Genomic DNA, 23,567 nt, shown 5'->3' with positions numbered 1-23,567 from the left:
GAACTGACTCACTGAGTTTGCCCACCCAATGATAAGAGATCAAGACTGAAGAGAAGTAACCAGATATATTATACGCAAACAGAACCAACTAGTTAACATTTTCTATTAAAGTCCACCTTTATTACTTTTAAAAATATTGATAACAGTCAGAGTTTTCTTCCTTTATTGTATTATTTAACATGCCTGAGTCCCAAACTGTTAAGTGAGATACATACTCATTTTGTAATATGTCTGGGTAAATTTAAGTTTTTTGGCTGGTTGGTTGGCTTGTCTTTGAAATGCAACATGATAGAATTATGGTCATTTCATAATATATCCAGGTGCAGGTCCAGGCAAAACCAGAATGAATTTTACTTTTGCCTTTGTTTACTTGCAGTCCCTCAGAAATACACAGAATCCGAAACTGCTCCTATCCAGACAGCTTTCCAGTTGCTTAAGGGGATCTGCAATTTCCTGAAACAGCTTTTCTAAGTGTCCGTGCACATAACAGATGAGGAATGTGCGATCGAGTCAATGCTGCATTAATACAGACAGACATGGCAGCAGAATTAAGCTCACTATTTAGTTTTACAACGTTCAGGGTTGTGAGTGCTTAGCCACATGACCTCATCACTTAGCTAACAGTTTTTGCAAATAGTTCTATTATACTTATTTGTAACTGGAGACTCTTTCCATACCTATATAAAACTGGCAAAGGTTTTAAACCCTCTTATTGCCATCACATTCTATAAACATGAAGTTATTACAGGTGGCTAGTATGACTACAATCCCCCAAGAAAGTATCCTCAGCACAAATAAGAATGAATTTGGAAACCTGGCAGCTGTTTCCCCTGCTCTTCCGTCCATTAAAACCAGTTAACAAACCTTTCCTCTGTAAATAAGTTATCACAGCAGATATTTTTATTACCTGCCTACATATAAGTAAAAATTATTTAGGCAACATTCTGTTAGAAATTACTACAAATGCAAAAATATCCAAGCAGTAAGTTCAATCACAGCAAATACTCCATTTCAATTATTGCAGTACATCATGAGAGAAGAGAAAAATTCACTTTGCTTCAAAAACAAAGCAAAATCATGTGTGTATATTTTTAAAGATCATAGCAGCGTAGTTAAGTCTCCCTCTAAGAATGGATTTTTCTTGATTATTTAATCAAGATATGACTTTAGATGCCCTATTTATAAAAGCTACATATGAATAATATCTTACTCAGCTCATCATCTCTCCATGTGCAAGTGCTCACAACAGGGACCACCATAAGCATAAATGGCTTAGACTACTGATACACCACAGAAGGTGAAACCGTACACCAACAGAATTAACAGAGCCCACATCAAGAACCACTACTATTAATTAACAACTGTTCCAGGAAGACCACAACCAGGATTTTAGACCTGAAAGAGAAACAGCACAGCTTTGTGTTCCTCCAAGACATTACAGAAAACACGTACCAAGGTAGTAACCACAGACAAAGCAAGCCTTAAAGGCCCGTACCGTGGACTTCACACAGAATGAGAATTTTGACTGGAAACTGAAAAAATATTATCAAGCATCAAACTTCATTTTCAAGGCTGCAATCCCATTTTGGAACAGACTTTCAACCCTTCCCAAGGAACAACTCCATGTTGACCTTACACTCCAAGCCAGCTAAGCAGCCCCTCTCTGGCTGTTTCTCATTGATTATTTTTCTGTGTTCCATTTCACAACGAACTCTTTGGGACCGGTAGAGTTCTAGAGTTAATGGAGCTAATTGCACTCTCAAACCACAGAGATGCCATTTTCCAGGGAAAAATACAACCCATAGGACCAGGCAGAAGTATATTACTCAGTTTTCTGCACAAACCCGAATTTCAAGGAAACAGAGATGTTTATACAGGCTAATAAATATTCTGAACTTGCAAAAAAATTACAATATTCTTAGACAGCATCTACATGGAACTCAATGCAATAATGAACTCTAGTCTTCCAAACTCACTTTCTATTGCAGGGACATTTAATGCTAAAAAGTTTGTCTCAGAAGAACACAAAAAGTCTGAATATTTGCTTCTAATTCAATAGGCAGTAGGTGATACTGTTTTGTGGCTAGAATACTGGCCAAACTCTGTAGCAAGGAGGCATTTCTGGTTCTGCAACTGATTTCTGCAACTCAAGGTGTGTAACCTTCAGGAAATTAGTTAATACCTTTGCAAAGTTTTGAAACCATTGACTCAATCGGAAGTTATTAACCTTCTGCTCTCACTAGTAAATCAATGCAACGAAAATAATGCAAATTCCACCCTTAGACAGTAATTCCAAAGCTTGCAGGACAGAATACACATTTACTATTTGTCAGTTTGATAACACAGTTGTCAATCTAACAAGGAAGATCAGAATCTGTCCTAGACGTTAATGCACCAAGATTTACTAAAATCATTTCTTCACAAGTTTTCTAATGGTGGAGAAGTTGTCCTTAAATAATAAAAAGCCATAAGCATATATAGCCTCATGAATGCCAAGTATTAACAAGTAGTTTCATTCCCAAGGTCAATATTCCTTTTATCTCAGGATGACTCACAAAAGTGTAATCAACCAAAAATATCCCAATTTACATCCCACTTTTATTTGTGTAGCAGTGACAAGCTGTTCCGTTATCTGTGGTTCACAGTGCTTCCAAATTCTCAGTCACAGATGCAGTAAAAGCAAGACTGACAGACATGTCCTGCCTACAGAATACACATCTTGAAGGGAGGACAGAAATTCTGTTATAGTTACTAAAACTAGAATGAAAAAGGTGTGTTTATGAATCCTGATATTTTACTGAGAAAAAAAAAAAGTTACTTACTATTAGTCTTAGATCATATTATATTTTCCAGCCAAACAAATATTTTAATTCTTTCAGAGCCCTATTCTTCCTTTTCAGAGCGAACATCCCTATTAAATTTCTACAGCTGAAAGGAACATTTTTTTCCAAATCCGTTTCTTGGACTTGTTGTGAAAAAGAAACACAAGCTGAAGTAATATTCATTTTATACATTAAAAGGTGCGTTTTTCCCTATTTCTTCCCCTCCTTTTGGTTATTTGATTTTAGGATGCAAAGGCAGGAGTTTCTGAAACATCTTCAGAACAGTGCCCAATATCTTAAGCTACTGAGAAAGAGAAACCTGTCTTTTATACACGCAAGAAAGATGCACAGTTTGGATCACAATAGTCTCCAACAGAGGACATCAAGGTACAGTTTCCAAGAAAAAGGCTGATGGAGATATTACACAAAACAATGTATACTTAAAATGAACTTTTGCAAAAAAACTAAAAATTATGCAACAATAAACAACTCACTACTGGTTTACCAAAAAAAAGCAACTTGTAAGAGTAAATCAGTAAACAATAGAAGAATCCAGTTTTTAGAGCCCAGTTTTCTGACTCAACCATGGATCAAAATGTAAGAGATGGTTCAACAATGTGTGAGGATTATGCATTGAAGGCAGTCATGTTTAGGTTTGTCTATTAAATCCATTAAATTTTTTTAAACATGCAATTCCTTACATTTATGAAACTTGAAGTTATGTAGTTCACTGATCTAAAATCCAAGATAGTCCTATTTAATCATTGTAATCAGGCATATGAAGTTATTTTTTGAAGTTAGAAGTATATTCTATTAGATTCTACAAAGTCCTTTCAGTAAAGACTACTGGATGTGATGCACATTATAATTTGAAAATATATTCACATTTCATCAGCCCTGGTATATTTTTAAAAAAACTCCATTGCTTTAAGAATGGTGCCAGAACTCACAAATATAGCCCAAGGCATGATCTTTTCAGCATAATGCTACAGCAGTTGGAAATACAAAATAAGAATTATCCACTAGCTAATTTCATTTAATCTAATAAATATTCGTTTAATTTGTTCTCTTAATGTAACAAGACATATGAGGTACACTTCAGTATGCAGCAGTCTATGGAAGAAAAAAAAGAGATTTGTGTAAGAATATGTATCCATGCAGACCTTTCATTGACACACCACCAACAGAATTCATTCTTCACCCCGTCAGGAATGTTGACCTTCACTGTCAGGATCTTCAGATTTTCCCCTCGGTTAATGGCCAGAATCTGAGTGCAAACATAAATGGCAGAGACAGATGACACACAAAATATCCAAAAGATAAACTTATCAACATTTGTGTACGCACTTGCTTGACATTCTGTAGCAAATCAGCATGGTGGTAGAGTAAATCAGTTCACAAAGTACTAGCATGTACAGATAACATACACAATTTAAACACAGATTAAATCATGCCATGGTATAACAAATCATACATTTTTTTTGGAGTCTGCAATCTCAAGATTCAGTTTATCTTAAACACACTTATAATACAAAGAGCATGAATTTAGTTGGTGGAATAATCTTATTTAATAACACAAAACTCAAATTAATTGAAAAGTGACTCCAATCAGAACTAGAGATTGGAGAAGGAAAAAGTTAGTCCTATGCTTCAGGTTTCATTTTTCTTTCCAAGATCAATCCAAATTTAAAATTAATTATGGATCAGAACTTTTGACACAAAGGCACTCAGCTAATTTGAATGAGGATGAATTTAGAGTTATTCATTACTAATTCACAAATAGCAGAAAAGACTGTAGATACACTCTTCATGTTAACACTCCAGCATTAAAACATATGCACATATTTCTGACAGAACCTCATGTACATAACTGCCTAGTCATGATCAAAAGCTAAATTAGGTTGCACTTGTGCTACCTGCATACAGAGTTCAATTTTAAATGGAAGACTGTGACTCTACATTTAAAACCAGGATCACAATACAAGTGGTGGATCCTGGAGGATACTGGTGGGTAACTACTAGTCTAATCTCACTATGGTGACACTGAATGTTCACCTTAGTATTAAGAAAACTCACTGAGTTTAGAAACAAAATAATAGTCAGAAGCAGCTACAAATAAAAGTCACATCTTTAGATTCCCTTTTTCCTTCCAAAGTATTTTAAAGTAGAAGAACAAACAAACAAAAAAAAGAAACCTGCTTGAAGTTGACATTCCTGTATGACTACACATGTTGCTGTATGTAGCAGGCCCTGAGCACTGTCACAACAGAGCATTCTGTGTCAATCATGAACTTTAATTCAATCACTAGCTAACTCAGACATGTCACATATGTTAAATACAATGGTTTAAAATGACTCCAGGACATAGTACCAATTTATATTCCTGAGCCTTACTGCTCCTGTGACATACCAGGCCTGACATATCATTGAACAACAAAGCTAATAATAAAGATTGCATGTGAAATATTATAGCATCTGGTACCTTTACTGCCAAAGCAAATGTTTTCATGTAGAAATTAGAAAGACATATTTTAACAAATCAAATGCTTTCACATTTATTATGATTTCACTTTTAAAAAAGAGAAAGTTAAATGTCAAGTTAAAATGAAATCAAAATGATGCTCACAACAGAGAATGTATCTGATAGAATTATAATGTCATCATTCAGCATGCTGTTAGTAGGGTCAATATTTGCATCACATTTGTTTCCTGGCCCTCCATCTGCAGAATGTGTCAGTCACCTGAACTTAAACCAGCTGTTAATGCAGTCACTAATATTATTTACATTTTTATCCTTAAACAAACTGCCTATCCTGTTTTAAGTGATGCATTCAGAGAAGAATTATCATCCAATAAATGCTCAATTAAGAAAGGAATTACTCAAATTTTTTGTCTATTACAATAAAGATCTTTTTGTTTTGCTTGTTTTTTTTAAGTAACGTTAAAATCTGGCTATTCTAGACACAAAACAGTCTTAACTTGTGGAAAAAGACTGTTTTTATCTAAGATTGGAACAGGTTCAGGGCCAGGATTCTAAAAAACAACATACATTTTTCAGAGAAAGCAAGAACAACAATTTAATCTAGACATAAAGTTTGTCAAACCTTATTCTGTTTATCATAAAAATATGACATCCTTCATTTTGCCCAGCTCTCTTCTATGTTGCAGATTTACTTAGACTCACACAGTAAGTTTTGTATACTTTGCCAAGGACTTCTAATTCTCAATTCCTTTTTAAGTATGAGATGGAAAATAGAGCACTTGCCTCAAATGATACACTTTATTCACGAATTCTTCTCCTCCCACCATTTCAGTCATTTCCAAATACAGGAAAACAACCCCAAGGCGTACAAAAACACCGAACTGTTTACAATTAGTCAAAAATTCAAATAAACTCTTGAAAAATTCTTTTCCCTTAGTTATGACAGTGTTGGTAGAGCTACTCAACTACATCCTAGGAGAGTCGTGTCAGGTTCTCCTTGCTGCCAAAGGAAGAAACTGCGGCTCAACCTCTCAACAGCAAAATGTTCCAGCTGGAAACACCCACAGGTGTCCAACCACGTCAAATCTGGAGTCAGGTTTTTAAAACAACAAAGTTCTTTTTCTCATTTCAGATTCAGTGTTTTACCATTTTCAGTCAAACAAGCCGACCTCACACCGGTTCTGATAATTCTGCAGCGTGCCTCAGCACCCAGAACGACAACGGCACAGAAAACAACACAGACCTATGGGGTGTGCAGTGACAGCTGCAGAACTGCAAAACGGAGCTGCAGCTTTACTGCACAGCAGCTTAACTCACTGCAATACACTCTGCAAGGCACCCTCATAGCTACACAGGCTTTGGTCATAAGGGCACAGCTTATCCCCTTACAGTTAACATGCTAGGCTACTGCCCACCCCCTTTACACACAGGGAAGCTCGAGCAGAGTTAGGGTTGTACTCAGATCTTTAAGATTACTTAGCACTGCCATACTCCAGTGATGACAAGTTTCAGTGCAATATTTTACAGAATCCTGTATTTGCAACTCTGCAAAGAGGTGATTTAAAGCTGACTTTTGCCTCCAGCTAAATGAGTTTAGAACACTTGTCTGTATGCAGTCACGAAAGCAGCAGAGAAGGTCTTAAAAACAGTGAATTCTATAAGTGTTCTTCAAACACAGCTATTTAACCTGTAGTCCTGGGGGATTAGTAAAATTTATAAAATAGCTTAGTTTCAGGCTTTTCTATATCTTTTTTAGGTATAAACTTCTTTTAATAATCTTGAACCAAACCAGAGAATTTCTTCCCTTGAAGCCATCTTTTACTCTATTCTTAAAAGAATATGTTTTTACCAGTTTTTAAATGTAAAAAAAGAAGTATTTCTTCAAAGCCTTAAGTGAAGGAAAAAAATAAAGACTTTCAGGTACTAAAAAGGATGGTCATAACCCAGTGAAATAAAAGAAATTAAAAAATGGCAATTTGCACCAGTAGGGGAATAAGGTCAGGTGATAAAGAAATTGAAGGTAATGAGAAAGACTTTTGAAAGTACAATATCTGGTTTTAAGCTTTATGAAGAAATTGCAGATAAAAGAAACCAAAACCAACTTTTTCTCTCATTTCATTATCAAAATAAAAAAGGGAGAAAGACAAACTGAAAAACTAACAAAGAAACAAAGAACCAAAAACAGACATAAAAAGTTACAGTACATTTACAAAACAGAGAACTCTGCAAATTCTAGTGTCAGAAATTATCATAAAATGCATTTTTTCCTCAATTAGGACAAAAGAGTCCTGCCATACCTTGAGCCTTGAAACCTCAGCAAAGCACAAGCACAAGCAACTCAATTCTACAATTCACAATACAGAAATATTCAATGGGGTAGAACAGTCAATAGCAGTACTATACAGATGAAAGACAGCAGGTATGTGTGCAAAAGTATCCCATTATTACAACACTGCCAGCTGCAAAATCAGCTGTTATGACTTCACCAGAGAGTTAGAATAGGTAATGAAAAACACATTAAGGTTAGCAACAGACACAAGGAAGAATAAACCAGAACAGATCAAGTTAATATCAAACAAACTAAGGACGTATCCTGGATAAGAAACAATGCAGCCACATGATCAAAACGTTGACCAAGTTTGGGAAATATGGTTTCTAGCCTTGGCTCTAACTAAGCAACAGTTTTTCTTAAGTAAAAAAAAAAAAGGATGCCTCAGACAAGTAAATCATACCATCATCCCAGGAAACACTTGCTCATCCAAAACATGTTGCATATCTCAGTATTCACCACTGTCAGTGCAGGTAAAACTAAGTAGTCTTTTACAGCCCAAGTATTCCTTCAACAGTAAAGCACACAAAAAATCCATACACCACAGCACTTAATTTTCTGATGAATCTACAGACTTTTGTGAATGTCACCACAGTAGTCAAGAGATGCTCTATCAACCTTTCCAGATCTTCTAGAAGCAAGTTTTCACCAAATAATTACCAATATAAGTACAGTAAATGTTCATAATCATTACAAAGAAAACAACTACAGCTACCTCTTCAAATATCTACAGAAGACTTCTCTACTAAAATCACTAGTAGTTATTTAGCCTTTCACCTAACACGTTTCATATTGGAGGGTGGGAAATGATGTAAAAATTAGCCCATCCATGCTGTGAAATAGTTTTTGTAATAAATCAATTTCAAGACATGCAATAAAATCCTTTATTACTTCAAAACATCACACTGTTTTAACATGGAAAGCACAGAAAAAATGAGAGCATATAACAGCCTTCTGAAGGAAAAGGACATTTCTAGTTAGAAGCAGCCAAGAGAATCTGTTTGTGTGGTATTATGGTTCGGTTTGGGGATTTTTTTTTTTTTTGTTGTTGAGTTGGTCTTTTTTTTTTTTTTTAAAACTAGGTAATTGTGACCAAAACAAGAGACAATTTACTTGGTGATTAGTTATGAATTATCTCAAAGGTCTTGACAATTGTATAGAGTGCATCACACTTCAGCCTTTGAACTTCAGGAACATGGGTAGCCTAGCCATCATCAGCTTCTCATCATCTAGTAAGTCTGCTTCATCCTTTATTTCCTTATCGAGTTATACAAGTCTATGATAACCAAAGATGCTTCATCAAAGGGAATACTGATGACTTGCAAAACAAACCCATTTTTGGGGTAGTGCATGGGATGTTCCCCTGAGCTGCTTTTGTAGGTCACTTTTAATTTCAGTTTTCTGGACCCTTTCCTGATACTTCTCACCAGTTTCACCTGTCAAGTTTAGTGTCAAATGGCTCAGAGAAATCTGACTCAGTGCTGCAGCAAACATCCAAAGGAAACAAGAATAAGTTTATCCATGTTTGCTTCAAATTCCTACGCTGCAACCAAGCAGTTTCCACTACTATGTCACTTCTACCCCAGTCTCACCCCTACAGGGCATGTCATTGCTTAGCTTTTATCCCCCCACCGATGACTCCTGATATGCACTTGTCACCAGGGGAAGCAAAGTATTTCAATATTGGTATGATTTAGCTGATACATAAATCATTATAAGTATTTGTTTAATGAAAATTAATTACACAATGGGCATACTGAATAGCAGTCCTTTGGTTCAGTTTCTTGAAACAGAGACTAACAGCTTAGTCCTGCATTTCAAGAATTTGAAAGCCTCTACCTCTACTGTAAAGAACAAGAAAGTAGCTTTAGAATCAGTTTGAAGCAACAAAATTCAAAAACAAAGCCACGTTTCCTACAGTTAAAATTCTAAGAAAAAATACAAATTTGAAGTTGTACCTGATGATGCTGAATGTTCTTTACATTGCAAGAAAACTCATGGTAGAGTTGGAATTTATTAATATCTTTTTCATTTCCACTTTTGGATGACATTTTTGCCAAGGTTGACTGAATGGAAACGTACCTCTGCTGACATCTGAATAGAAGAAACAGATATCAATAAGGTATTTTAGCATGAAACTTCTAACAAGTCATTACTGCACATATTAAATAAAAATGCAGTTTGGAATCTGCTCAATTACAGATTATGTTAACTCTAATTACCAGCAGAACTGGATGACATATCTTAATGTTGAGACTGACATAACTTATACTGACTGGAACATACCAAGAGAAGACATTCAAGCAGACCTCAGAAAAAGCTATCACAGCCCTTCTCCTGAAGGGAATGGATACTCAAAAGCCACCACTGGCATTTCAGTTTCATCAGTTATGGATTAAACTTCAACCAACAAATTTTGGGAAGTTGCAAAAAAAAAAAAAAAAAAAAAGTTATAGTAGTTCTCTATTTTATAGAAATGCAATATGTCTTGAATCTACTCAGCCTCAGCATTAATTTCTTGCTTTGAGCACTTAACAGCCATAAAAGTTTTCATTATTTTTAGGAGTAACAGGGATCCCAAACAGAGAGCTTCCTGAATGTTCCTCATCATTACCATACATACAACACACTTCAGATCCACAGGATTGATCTGTAAAGCACTGACTATTGCACTAAGGAACTTCCAGTGGTCAAAAGAATGAAAGTGATAGTCAGGTAACGACAGCACACAACCCCTTCACTGAAATTATCACATTGCTGACTCAAAACAATATTGCATGCCCCTAGGGCAGCACATATTCTTTGATAGTTCTCTTCTCCATCCCAGATGGCACACAGCAGAGAAAATAACAAGTGGCTATTACTCTGTCATACCAATTCCCCAGACATGGCAACACTGATGTCAGGTGATGTAAGAAAACATAAATTCAGCTAACACAATTAAAGGATCAGTAACTCCTGCTTTAAAAACAGTCATATTTGTTTGCCTTATTGGTTACCAATGCCAAAATCAACCATCACTGCACGCTAATTACACTGACTGGTGTCAAGTCAGCTATTGGAGCAACAGCTTAAACAGATGCATCGCTGAAAAGTTATAGCTTGAAGAAAGTGCAAGGATGGAAAATTCCCTTATGGGACACTAACTGCAAGGGAAAACTGCTGTATGTGGAGCAGAGCCACAGAGAATTTTACATTCTTTGGGAGTCAAAGCGTCATGACATGCCTACAGCAGATCTCTCCTCAACTGACAGCCAGATAGGCAGAGGTGCTAACAAATGTACACAGGAATGGACCTAAATCTCACAGTAACACAGTTTTCCTATCATTAAAAAAAAAGTTCTGTACCAGCATGCTAGGAGACTGAATCTTACCATGTAACCAGGAAATTTTAGAAAGTAAGAATGAAACTTACAGTTTCCTGATAAAATCCAGTGTATCTTTGTCTTTAGCAAAGATGTCTGCTAAAATATGCTGTACTCCAGTCTCTACCTCCTGGATATTTGCAAGCCCTTAGAAAAAAATAATTATAGGATACAGTCAATACATACAGTTAATAAATACAGAAAAAACTAATACAAAAAAATTACACAACTGCACAGGCACTAAGAAAATACATACAAGCTGAAAGATAACTGATTAAAGATATCTGACTGACTTGCAGAGGTTTCAAAGAATCCTAATTCATTGAAATTTTGTTATCAACTAAACTTCCTTTCCAAAACATCTGAAATTATTATATTTTTAATGAGTCTAAAGTGACCAATGAAGTATCATAAGACAAAAGGACAAAAAACCTACTTTTGTCTCATTTTATTGACTTTGATGCTAATGGATCTTGACATTCATCATATAAATCAATTATTTAAAATAGTCAAACTGGATATTTAAATATAATTTTTGAAACTTTAATAAAATTAGAAACTGCAACAAAAGTCTACACATTTTACTACTGATATGGAAACTGCCTAAATTCTTCACAGGCAATCCTGTCTTTTCTCTGTGTAATAGTTTTATATTTCCACAGGTTTGTAGCTGGAGTTTGCACAACGACCTTCTGAGGTCAGGATACCGTCAACCCCTCCTACAAAACACTGAAGTCATAAAATGTCTTCAAAGACATGAAGTTATAAATGTTTTCGTATCTCTGGAGAGATAACAGAATTATTCAGGTAATTTCCAACAGGCAGAACTGTCCCTTAATTCAAAAGGTCACAAGAAGCAGCACATTATTCTCCTTCGCACAGTGATTGAATTGAACCAGAACCAGAAGACAATGAAATAAAACTGACATCTTGTATTTTAGTTCAATATTATCTAACCCTGTTTCAAGCAACAATCAGCAACCAATGCTTCAGAGCAAAAAGCAAGAATCCTAGAGCTTGCAAATGCAGCATTAACTGCATCCTTCGGCACACATTATTTTTCATTTTGCTGTCTGATGGACTGAAAGAGCTTTATTAACCTGTTTTAAAAAACTGCATAGCTCTAGCTATTCATTATATTGAATCTAGAATCCTGCTTCTGATTGGGCTATAAAGTTACACACCATAAAAAATTCATCTTGCCCTTTTTTAAGGCAAGGAAGTTAAACTTCACTGCTAGAAAGAAAAAAAATGTGAGAATAAGAATACATTATTAAATGCTTGAACTTATCAGAAGTTATAAAATTTGGATCCTTACATTTACAAGTTAGTTTTTCTTATGGTAAAAGTAATGTCATGTCAGAACACAAAGCTAAGGGAATTTTAGGACGTGCATCATGTTGAATATGAATTAAGACACTAAAGTACCACAAGTGTGCACGGCAAAATTATTTTAATTCTAGTAGAGAATTTGAACGAGATAGCATAGGCCAAACCCAGTCAATTAAAATTATAAAGTTTCCGTGGGCATTTTACTGTGTCCACCAGCACATGTTTGTGTAATGAGAGAAATATTTGACCATTCATACAACTAAAAGGAAGAACTAAATTTTCTGGGGAGCCTGCTTCCTTAACTGTCCAAGGTCTGGCTTTGAAACATGAACTGCTGTTTTTATTTCAGTTTATTTTTAGTATAAGTTGAAAAACATTGAGAATTTGAAAGAATGAAATATTAAGATTTGATGAAAACTTTTCTGTACTGCAAATTCACTCTGATCTCAAGTTGTATATAGGTTGCCAAACTGGCTCCCAAGTTGATGAAGGTGACCCAGTTCATAGATGTATACAAATTTCTGAAGTCTTTCAAATGCAAACCATTATATAAACCTAAGCAGAATTATTTTTAGCACAAAATTGAAAATAGGTGTACTGATTTTCAAAAGCTAATGTTTATGCTGCAACAAATAGCACTTCCTTCTGAATATGCTCTAAATAATTTATTTGAACTTCCACCATGAAGATTTTCTTTTGGCTCTTTAGACTCTGTCAGAACAGTCAATGCGTGGCTGCAATATGCTGCTGTATGAAGTAACAACATCTGCTAAAATGCAGTTAATTAAAAATCAAAATATTCGGTAACTGATTTTCAATGCAAAATTAGCAGAGTTTTATAAGCAATATTTAAATAAAATAAACTGAAGAAGGAAGAGTCAGCCTTACTAAGGAGGTTCAGTATCTTTATGTTGAAATTGCAAAAGTATCTGTTGGGGCAGGGAAGAACAGAAGTACATCTCTATTTTAACATCATAAAGAAGGATGCAGGAATCTTGGCATTTTATTGTCAGAGATTGCCCCCTACAGATTCACCCATAACTGCATCCACAAAGACACACAATTCTGCAGTCTATTTGTGACAATCACGTTGTTAAAAGTTCTTGGCCAAACTTCAGAGATTACATCTCCAATCCCTACTGTCATCCAATAACAAGAACTCTCCTGTTCATTCCCAATCACCAAGGCCAGTTTTTATTAAGATATGCTTTGCTGGATGACATTTCCTTCATGAGCATAAGCTTCTTGTACCATCAACTCTTCAGGAAACAATTCAAGTAGAACCATGAAGAGATTTCAGGTGTGTGGGGCAGTTCCCTCTCTCTTACCAGTAAACACAGATGTCAACTGTAAGATCTCCAGACTTCTCTCTCTTTTATACCATAATTATCACTATTTACTAAGAGACAGGTAAGGTTGGAAAGTCATGGCATTAAATGTAAACTCTTACCACATGTTGCTTAAAGTGCTGTTGAATTTAAAGTAGTCCAGCAATATCAGAACAATTTAAAGTAATTCCCCTTTTAAAATATTTTCAGGTATTTAGGACATTACTGCTCACAGAAGAAGAGCACTTACCTTTGGTATTGGGTCTAATGTAAGAAAAGAGATTGAGTTCCGAAGGGTTCTGCAGGAGGGAGAGAGCAGCAGGTTCTAATCCCAGCTGCCTGGCCCTCTGGGCTTTGGTGCCTTTACTCCCAGTTTTATAAGGTGCAGACTTATAACAAAAAAGAAAACAAAACATAGTTATTAAAAAGCAAGGAAATATTTCAGTCATGCTATGTACTTGACATTATGCACTATTTAGTTATGCAAGATTACATTTAAACTAAGGATGATCTGAAAGAGACCAGAGTACTGACCACGTGGTCCAATTCTTCCAAAGTCCTGCAATTTAATAATGCTTTCAAAAGGCAACCAGATAATTTTCCTTCTTTCTTCAACTTCTGTATCGTTGTATGTGTCTTCTTTGCAACAGTACTAAAATGCAAGAGATTAATATTAACAGTCACATTTCACAGTGAATTAAAAAGTCTGTTGATTGTGACCTTGTGTATTACACTGCTGAAACTCTCTGGAATCCCTGAAGATGGTATCTCATGCTAATTCTCAACAAACCAAGTCTGATAATCCGAATGTTTCTAACCATTACTCTCTTTCTCCAATTATTTCAAAATTTTATCAAAATATCTTGTGGTAGCTTTAAGGAAAACAATACTGATAGTCAATACTGTTACTTACATTTCTACAAGATTACTGACCTAGAAGCCAAACAAAAAGGCCCCAAGATAAACCCACGCTGATGAGCACTTAGAGCTGCAATTCATGTACAGATAGTTCTGCAGCATCAAGCACAGGGTACCAGATTTAAACTCCCAGGTCTTCAATAAGATACACATGACCAGCTGCAAGCAGCAGAGGTATTTTGTTATTGAAATTACTTCTTCAGACAAGAACTCTCTCAGGCTACCTTCCTTCTTTGGAAAGAACCTCTTGATAGGGGATAGCAGGGAGTACAAGGAGGAAGGCACCATGTTGACTGAACAGCTGGTAAGTCTGTGCAATTGCCATTTCAAGAACATGTGGCCACCCAAAAGCAAGAAGGAATGAAAGCAGTCTCACCCATCACTGCAACAGGCTTTGCTGATCATTTCTTTGCTGCAATGGTCTGGGAGAGTTTAGCCTGCTCTCCTGGTACACTCCAACCTCAAGAAGGGCTCTTTGCTAGAGGCTTCCTGCTCCAAGCAGGAAGCCAAGGGATTCTTAGTGATTCTTTTTCTAAGATCTTTTTCTAAGATGCAGCTTACATCTCATCTGGCTACATATCTCCAGCAACTATAAACTACTCTTTCGGTACAAGATTTTTTCTGTGCAGTTGTAATAAACTGCAAGGAAATTAAGATGTTAGTTTTTCTTTGGCAATTAATAATGCTAGATGTCTTGTTATTTAAAGTAAAAAAAAAAAAAAAAAAACACCAACAAAACCCCAGGCAGGTATCAAGCATAATTATCTCAGTTTTAAACTCTTTTTTTATAAGCTCCTTTATAGTTGTAGTGTATACAAAGTGCCAAAAAGAGGGACACAGAAGTGGTAGTCAGTTGTTACTTACCTCCCACCCAGATACTTCCCTGCGCTAACTTACCGTAGCTCTTCCAGGGTTTGCTGCATTTCTCGCAAGGCATCGGCCTCCAGATTATTAATGAGCTCTTTTCGATAGCGAGCAATAAAAGGAATTGTGTTTTCTTCTTGAAAGAGATTAATTAAGTTTGCACATACCCATGGCTCGACATTTGTTATGTCTGACAAGGCCTGTCAAAGGAGAAAAGAAAAAACAACAAAACACAGCAAAGAAACAAAACACACTTAAGAAAGGTGGTAGATTGCTTTAAAGAGCCTCTCACTCAACATTCAAAACCACTCCCAGAATATTCCACTGGCCAGCAGGGACTACTGTCCTCCCTAAGAGTGGATGTCAGGATTTTCGTGCATCCAGCCATCACATCCAGTATTTCAGCAAGACATGCAGCAACCAATATTTCCAGAAACTTGTAATCACAGTAAAAAAAAGAAGGAAGGACTGCCTCTTGGGAACAAAAAAAATTGTACAACAAAAAAATTGTAAAACAAAATAGAAAGACAGTAAACTGTACATGGTAACTGAGAAAATTTGGCATTTTGTTTTTTAAGCCAACAATGACATACATCATGGTTAAACTAAACAAACAAACAAAACCCACAAAGCCAGAGCTGATCCAAATCCCACTCAACCAATAACAGGAAACTAACATGATACTACTAACAGTTTCAAGATGAACCAAACCTTACAAAGTTAATCATGATTTTGTACAAATTGAGTTTTCTAAAGATAAAGTTATAGTGTATCAATGTGGAATCAATTAAAAACTATATAAGTAGCTTATCTTCATAACATTTTAACTGTCACAGTTTGTTTGCACTTCACTACAGTTAATCCCATAGACAGCTGATATAAAAGCCTTTCAAAAGTTTTATCCTGAAGCCTAAAATATAACAACATCCGTGCAATCATAGTCACTGCTTTTAGAGCAGCAATACACAAGGATCAAATTCTCCATCTGTATTTCTGGGAATATTTTATGAAACTCACAAACAAAATTTTATAGTCTTCTCAAGCAGAGAGTACTAAGGATGATGAATACAATGTGTCCTAACTATTCCCATTCTGCTCATATTAAAATCTTCCATAACCACACCTAGTCTCTCAGCACAAGAGCTATCCTAAAACTGTCTTCACCTGAACAGCTTCAAAGTTAACATCCTACAAAAACAAAGACGGTATCTCCCTTGATGTCACTGCTGTGTGAGGAACACGATCTCCTCCGTGATGGGACCATAAACACTCTCAAATGAGTCTCTACAACTAAACAATCCACACTAATTAAATCTTAAACTGAAACTGTGCACACAGTCACCCCAAATCTTTCGGCATCCCTTCCTGAAGGAGTTTCAGTTGAGTACATCCACAAAAAAACCATGAGCTGATAAAGGTGAAACAGGCAAACTGTTACAGGATTTTTACTAAAGACTGCCGAAGTCACAAATACCAGAAGGCTAACAGTTACCAACCAACATCTATATTTATACATGTAGTATGACACCTTAAGCAGAGGTTAAACGACTACTTAACTTCAGAGGACTGAAATTTTATGTTAAGATTCTAAATGCCAGTTACGTATGAAATAGTTTCATTGATAACTCAGAAAAGGAAAAGATCTCATACCTGTACAATATCCCAGTTCATTTCAAATTCTTCTTTTATTTTGTTCCTTCCAAGATTTTTAACTGGCTTTCCTTCAGGACATGCATTCAACTTAATCTTTTTAGAGGGTGGTCCATCGAATGCAAAAGCCTCTTCACATTTCTCATGCTTCACTTGATTCCCCACTACAGGAACACTCGTTGAGGGTTTTTCATCACTCCCTAAACCCTTTTTGTTTTTCCCCTGGAATGAATTTATTTCCATTTTTTTAGGCACTTTTGGCTCTTGATTTAAACTTTTTGGTTTAGTGCCTACATCTTCTTCCTTAGGTTTTACAAGTTGCATTCTATTATCTTCTACAGGTGCAATAGGCAAGGACACATCCTGCCAAAAAGACATTGAAACCATATTAAGCATTGACCGTTACAAAGTAGTTCAACATTGCATTTAAAATCTAGAAAGACTTGCTACCAGACATCATTTTCCCAAGTGATGTCCCTGTTCAGCACTGAAATGCCAAGCCAGAAATCAAATAACCTGAAATATATCTTTCATGGAGGAAATGATACAAACACATCCAGCAGAACTGTGATTTAAATGATCAAATAAAATTATGCAGGAAAGAATTTAATTGGACTCTGGTTCAGAAGACACTGACCTACGGTCTTTACCTCCACTCATCTCAACAAAACAGGAAAAAGCAGGGCAGGTAAGCACTCTCTTAATGAGTTAGGTTCCCGGCATGAGAACTGGAACTGAGATTCAGTCTGCCAAGATACAGTTTAACCTTGGACAAGCCACACTTTCTTTCCTGAATTTCCAGAGAGACCATCTTCAGAAGGCAGAAGGACTGGCTTTGCCATGGTGTGATCTCTGATGTCAATATTTGACAGAGGCAAGTGATCTCCAAGAGAACAGCATTTTATATTAATCATATTAAAACTGTAATCCTTACTGGATTGGACAGCCATGCAAGAAAACGTAAGCACAGGCTCCTTTTTTTTGTGCTACCCAGCCAGTGAAAAAAAAGATGTCAAAGTTGCAATACAGAAACCAGAGACATTAGAGAAAGAAGACAGGCATTATTTATTTACATTGTCGAAAGATCTCCAGGGAAAACCACGTTCCATTATCATTGGCCAAAATTTTCAAGGTAGCCCTTAGATATGGACACTTTAATGCATAAGAAAGTCATGTTTATCCAACATACTGAATATTTACAGGAACAGTGGAATCATACAAGCTGATCAGACTGAGGCAACCAAGCGAACCAAAGCTGGAAAAATTCTTGTCATGTTACTTGCCAACTGCAGTAATTATATGTCTCTTGCTTATAGATACTCACCAATTCCTCTTTTATTGCTACCTTCTTGACCATTTTCTTGGCCCCAGCTGGCTGTGGAACAGCAGCTTTTTTAATTTTTGCCTCATTTTTCTTTGGCAAACAACGTTTCTTGGCGATTTTTGTTTTTGGCTTCCATTCCTCCTCTTCCTCCTCTGATTCAGAGCTCCTGAAAAACAAACAAATCAACAATATTGCCTATAAGAATAAAAAATATACATACGCAAGTTAATTTGAGTTTTCTGGTATGAAAGAAAGCAAACAGTAAGAATTACCAGAAAGGTAGGTAGATTCAACAAATACAGGTCTTTCACACTGCTGCAGAGCTAATGACTTGAACAATTTACCAACTTTTACGAAACTAGTTCTGGGGATGCGTACACATCTGATTCTGTTTGGAGAACTGGCAATTCCCTTTCATGATACCTTCACTGTGAGCATGAAGAAACATACGTAATTTGTGTTTTATAATTGAAGTTGTGTGCATGAAAAACTTTTAATCAACCTCTCAGAAACTGAGTGTTGTTCTTAAGCAATTGCTCATGCTTAGTATAAACCTTTAAAAAAATCCTAAGGAAAAAAATGATCTTACGAATTAAGAAACGAAGGTAGTTCTTCTGATGTAAGGGCTTTGGCTTGAGATTTCACCCTCCTTGGTAGAGATGACATCTGAAACAGAGGCAAGAAGAGAGAAATAGGACATTTGGTTGAAGCTGTATTCTCTTATTCAGCCCTTTAACTCACTGCCAAATGTGCCCTCATAATGTCTTCAATCACAAACGTTTCCTCTAGAGAGAGTTTGGATTTCTCGGCATCCAAGAATTTAGGCCACAGCAGCACACATTCAACCAAAGCAAACAAACACACCAGCACTATAACCTCTCAAAATACTTTTCTCTTCACATGGAGTTAATTATTTGACTTGCATGTAAAGCTATCCTAGCAAATAGAGTACTGGTTCTCAAACATATTATTGGTTATCATATATACTATGCCAGTCTTTCCTCCATCCATCTAAACAGCACAGGAACTCAAATTAAAATCTAGTAAAGTGAGCTCACATATGGTTTTGATGGGACAGGACAAGACAGTTGTCAATTATGGTCTAGAATTTCACCTTTAAAGACTATCCATTGCTTGTATGCACAATAAAAACTATTATTTTGAATGAGTCGCTCACTAGCATATAGCAAGTGCATAAAACAATTACCAAAAGTAAAAAGGCAAGACATACACTTTCTCCTGATCCAAGTTTCATACCTACAATAGCTACATTTCAGTTAAACAGTCATAGAATTTTTGGTAGTAGCTGGGCCTGTGAATTTTAATAATCATATTTATTGGTTTTAGTTAAAAAATTGTAGGTATCCTCAAAATTTTACCTGACAGAAAATCAAAATTTAAAAAACTTAACAAGAAAAAAAAGCAAATCATAAGTTATTTCCATAATTATAAAACTCAGTAGCTTATTTTACGCCATCTGGCACAATTTCATTGTTCTTCACATTGTGTTCTCCAACTCTTTGTAACTTGACCTTTGATGCAGTCTTACCACTGTGAGGCTTAAAGTCCCATGTTTGCACAATACAAAGTGGATAAGCATTTTGCAAAGTGCCATTTAACTTAAGGGCAAAACGCCCTTTAATCTAACTTCGTTCTGACTCAAGCACTAGTAGCACAACCACTGTTATAAATGGCTTTCAGCAAGTTTTCCTTGTAAAGTAGAACAAAAATTTAGATGACAGTTTTCTGCACCGTAGTTGAAAGAGACCCACGTCAAAAAGTACTATTAGCTTGCTTGCAAAACGCGTTCCTCTACCAATCATCTTGGTCGGTAACAGGTCAGCATTTCTGTGCTGTGTCACTGACCAAAATCCCACTATGTGACTGCTTAGAATACACATCCACCACAGAAAACCACAAATCTCCGCAGAACACAACAAATATTACTCACCTTATTAGCTTCCCAGGTGACTTTTCATTGACAGTTCTGAGACACCTGCAACCTCATCCAGCCAATCCACTTCTCCGTTTTCCTTTGCTCTTTATACCTGAACAGTCATTATCACAGTTCTGAATTAATTAGTTATTTATTTCCATTACCTCAGAGGTATGACAATAATGTTTCCATTTTATATCATAGTTTAATCTGTGAATGGGAGAAACAAAAAACAGTAACACCAAGATTTCCAAAATTAGGCAACATCCAAGCCAGATGGATCTCTGATCCATTCTTTTGCAGGCACTGGCACACTTCTGAAATGGTTAGCTCTCACAGTTTTCCAACTAGCTATTTAGCTTACAATTTCTATATCTGTCACTCTTCTTCACCTAATCCAGCTAGGTGGGTATTCTTTAGTATTCCGAGCAATTTTGGAAGCTACGCATTGAATCACTGCAAGTAAGAAGGAAAAAGCCAATATGCACAGTTTCTCACTGGAGGTCAGCAACCCCCTCACTAAGTAACACTACTCTAAACTTCACTGCCAATTTTGAACACTCAGCATATCACCATGACAGTTCCAAAGCTTACCCAAAAGTCCATGTAGAAAGAAAACTTCATCTGGAAGGCCTTTTCCACTAGTATTTCCCTCTCACCTCAAGTGGCCAAGGCCAGAGTCTCAAAATATCTCAACATTTATGTTGTTACATTAAGTAAGATTGTGGCAATAGTAATGCTCACTTTATAAACTTAATTGTATTTCCTGACATCCAATGCTGACGACCTATTTAACTCTCCATATCAGCACAACAACAGGAGATGAGCTCCTCAGTCTTTGAAACCAGGTATTTTTCACATTCCTCATGAACAGAGTAGGATTTGCTCCTACATCCTTAAGTCCAAATCTACTTGTCTTCAAACAGCGCACCGAAAGAAGCAGAACATCCATACGGCCAACATAAAAATGGCATAGGAAAGTATGAAACAGAATAGAAGGTGATGTGTAATAAGGTTGAGTCTTTACAGGGCATTTCAATGTTTGGGTTTGGGGGGTTTTTTTTATTTGATTTCTTAGATTTTCCACTTCAAAAAAAATCATTAGATCATCTTTAAAGTGTTTGTTGCAGTACTTTAGAAATCTGGAGAAGTCTCAAATATGTTTGATCCAGAAGATCAAAGAAGGTAAGACCAACACAGAATCTGTCCTCTGTCCCACTCATCAATAGTGTCAGTTCTTACAAGCACATAGTGAGTTAGTCTCATATACTCCAACTTTCATTATGCTATTAATCTACTAAATTTTCTTGAGAAGAGTGGTAACTTTGCTCTTAAAGGTTTTTATATCTGCAACTAAAGCTAATTTGAACTTAGGTAAGATATCAATTCAAAACACAAAACTTATTTCAGAGTAACTCTCCACTCTCCATGAACAGTCAAGCCATGGTCAGAAGCTAAAGTGGAGTTCTACAGATGAAAATAAAAGTCAATACCAAAAAAGCATCTGTGAGATAAGTATCAAACATGGGGTATCATAAGGAAAAAAAGAGTCATATTTCACTCCAAGTGAAATAAGTTATAACCACCTCTCCTTCTCATAATGAATACAGCAAAATAACTGTACTATTTATTTGTAGAAAAGAATCTTATAGTTACTACAAGTATACTTCTTGTTTACAAAAATAATTTTTTAATTAGAACCCACAAAAGTATTTCTGATTTAATTCCAAATTGCCAGACAGCTGTCTGCTAAATTTTCCTCTTGAGCTGCTTGTGCTGGGGTGTGCAAACACCTACAGTTAATGACTAAGAAAAACAGCCCTTCTGTGATTCACTGCAGAGGGGGAGGCAGGGAAGAGGATGAAAAAGCAACAAGTTTAAATGCCACTGTTGATGACAGATAACTAATACAGATATTTTTTTTTTAGAAAGCTTAGAGACAGTCCCTGAAGTGAGACAGGAAGATTCAAGAAACAGGCAAATACAGTTAAGCTCCACATGGGGCATCTACAACACTGACTGCACTGACTACATGACAAGACAATCAAACCACCTACTGCTAGTTCCATGCTTCACTTCTATGGGATATGGTCCCCCACGTCTCCTGCCTCAAGTCTTGAGGGAACTCAGAAGAGCTTCATTCACCCTCCCACAGCATGCTGGGATCAAGCCAGTGTGAAGTTGGCCACTTATCTCCTATTATATTTTCCAGATAGACACCTCAGTGAGAAAGTGCCTTTATCTCTTCCTTCTCTGTCATCTTCAGTTAACCATACTCAAAGTGAGAGTTGGCTTCTACCCCCAAGGAAAGAAACTAGAGTTTGCATAGATCTATGTCCCCTTCAAAACCAGAAGAGTCCCATAGCTGCAAAAGAGCCAACCACAAAGCTGAAAAATCAGAGTAACCTGTTTATACCACTGTCAGGTCAGAGTAAACATTTTCCCTTCCTGTGTCTGTGTTCAGTATTGCTGTACCTTAACAGAGGTGTTTACAGTGCTTGGCATTTCCTGTACTCATCACCTGAAGGAAGTAAACATGCAGTATCCAATGCTGTTCACAAGTTATCCAACCACCCTGTGCAGGATTTCACCAGCTTGCCAACTGGCATATTGAACTCCTACAAGCTCTGTTCTAGCAGCTCTCCTCACATCTGAGGCCAGAAAACTTCCAAGTAACACTAGCTAACACATTTTTTCTCATTTTATATATGTAATCACAAACCTTTTAATTTTAAGCAATGCTGTTCTTTGAGAAAAAACAGTTCTTACTCATCTCTCCAACAATATTTTACTTCCACGGCAGGAACATGAGCTAGGCCCTGGAAACTTTGACCTTGCCCACATACTTAGGCTCCCAACTCCTGTTTCATTCCGTATCTGTCCATATATGATCTTTTGTTTCTGTGCAATAGTCTGAAACCTTAATGCTGAACTTTCAAATTAGACCCTTGGCCCCCTATTCAGGGGAATCAAAACCCACCTGCTTGTCCATGTCCCAGATGACAGCACCATTGCTCGAAACACACTCAGCCATGACTAAAGCCTTGTGTCTCCACAAAACCCAACAGTCACAGCATGTTCTTCAAAAGTACTTCCCAGTTAAAAATTAAAGGACTTCACAGAGCTACTACGCTATCCGGTGAAGAAGAACTGAAACTATTTAAATCATTGCTATTGTAGAAAAAGACATCTGCTGGGTCCACTCCCCAAATAGTAT

At 36.4% G+C, this 23,567-nt stretch overlaps 1 protein-coding gene across 5 annotated transcripts in view; it reads right to left on the bottom strand.

The window, feature by feature from the left end:
- Positions 1-23,567, bottom strand: part of SRBD1 (S1 RNA binding domain 1) — a 122,002-nt gene that overhangs the window by 95,654 nt on the left and 2,781 nt on the right. For 2 of the 5 annotated variants that reach the window (XM_051782857.1, XM_051782859.1), the window contains exons 3-12: positions 20,366-20,462; positions 19,004-19,080; positions 18,415-18,580; positions 17,091-17,453; positions 15,474-15,640; positions 14,193-14,310; positions 13,909-14,047; positions 11,049-11,145; positions 9,592-9,727; positions 3,986-4,089 (exon numbers count right to left, since the gene is read on the bottom strand). In XM_051782857.1, the coding sequence (XP_051638817.1) occupies positions 3,986-4,089; positions 9,592-9,727; positions 11,049-11,145; positions 13,909-14,047; positions 14,193-14,310; positions 15,474-15,640; positions 17,091-17,453; positions 18,415-18,580; positions 19,004-19,080 (1,367 nt within the window). In that variant the 5' untranslated portion in view covers positions 20,366-20,462. Of the gene's footprint in view, positions 1-3,985; positions 4,090-9,591; positions 9,728-11,048; positions 11,146-13,908; positions 14,048-14,192; positions 14,311-15,473; positions 15,641-17,090; positions 17,454-18,414; positions 18,581-19,003; positions 19,081-20,365; positions 20,561-21,094; positions 21,297-23,567 lie in introns of those variants that run through there. The other 3 variants (XM_051782860.1, XM_051782861.1, XM_051782858.1) reach the window with 3 other exon arrangements.

Source organism: Manacus candei, unplaced genomic scaffold (genome assembly GCF_025592945.1).
Source record: "Manacus candei isolate 608988 ecotype Guabito, Panama unplaced genomic scaffold, ASM2559294v1 h1tg000017l, whole genome shotgun sequence".
NCBI lineage: Eukaryota > Metazoa > Chordata > Aves > Passeriformes > Pipridae > Manacus > Manacus candei.
The sequence above is the reverse complement of the archived record's forward strand: the minus strand, read 5'-3'. Positions and strand labels throughout refer to the sequence as shown.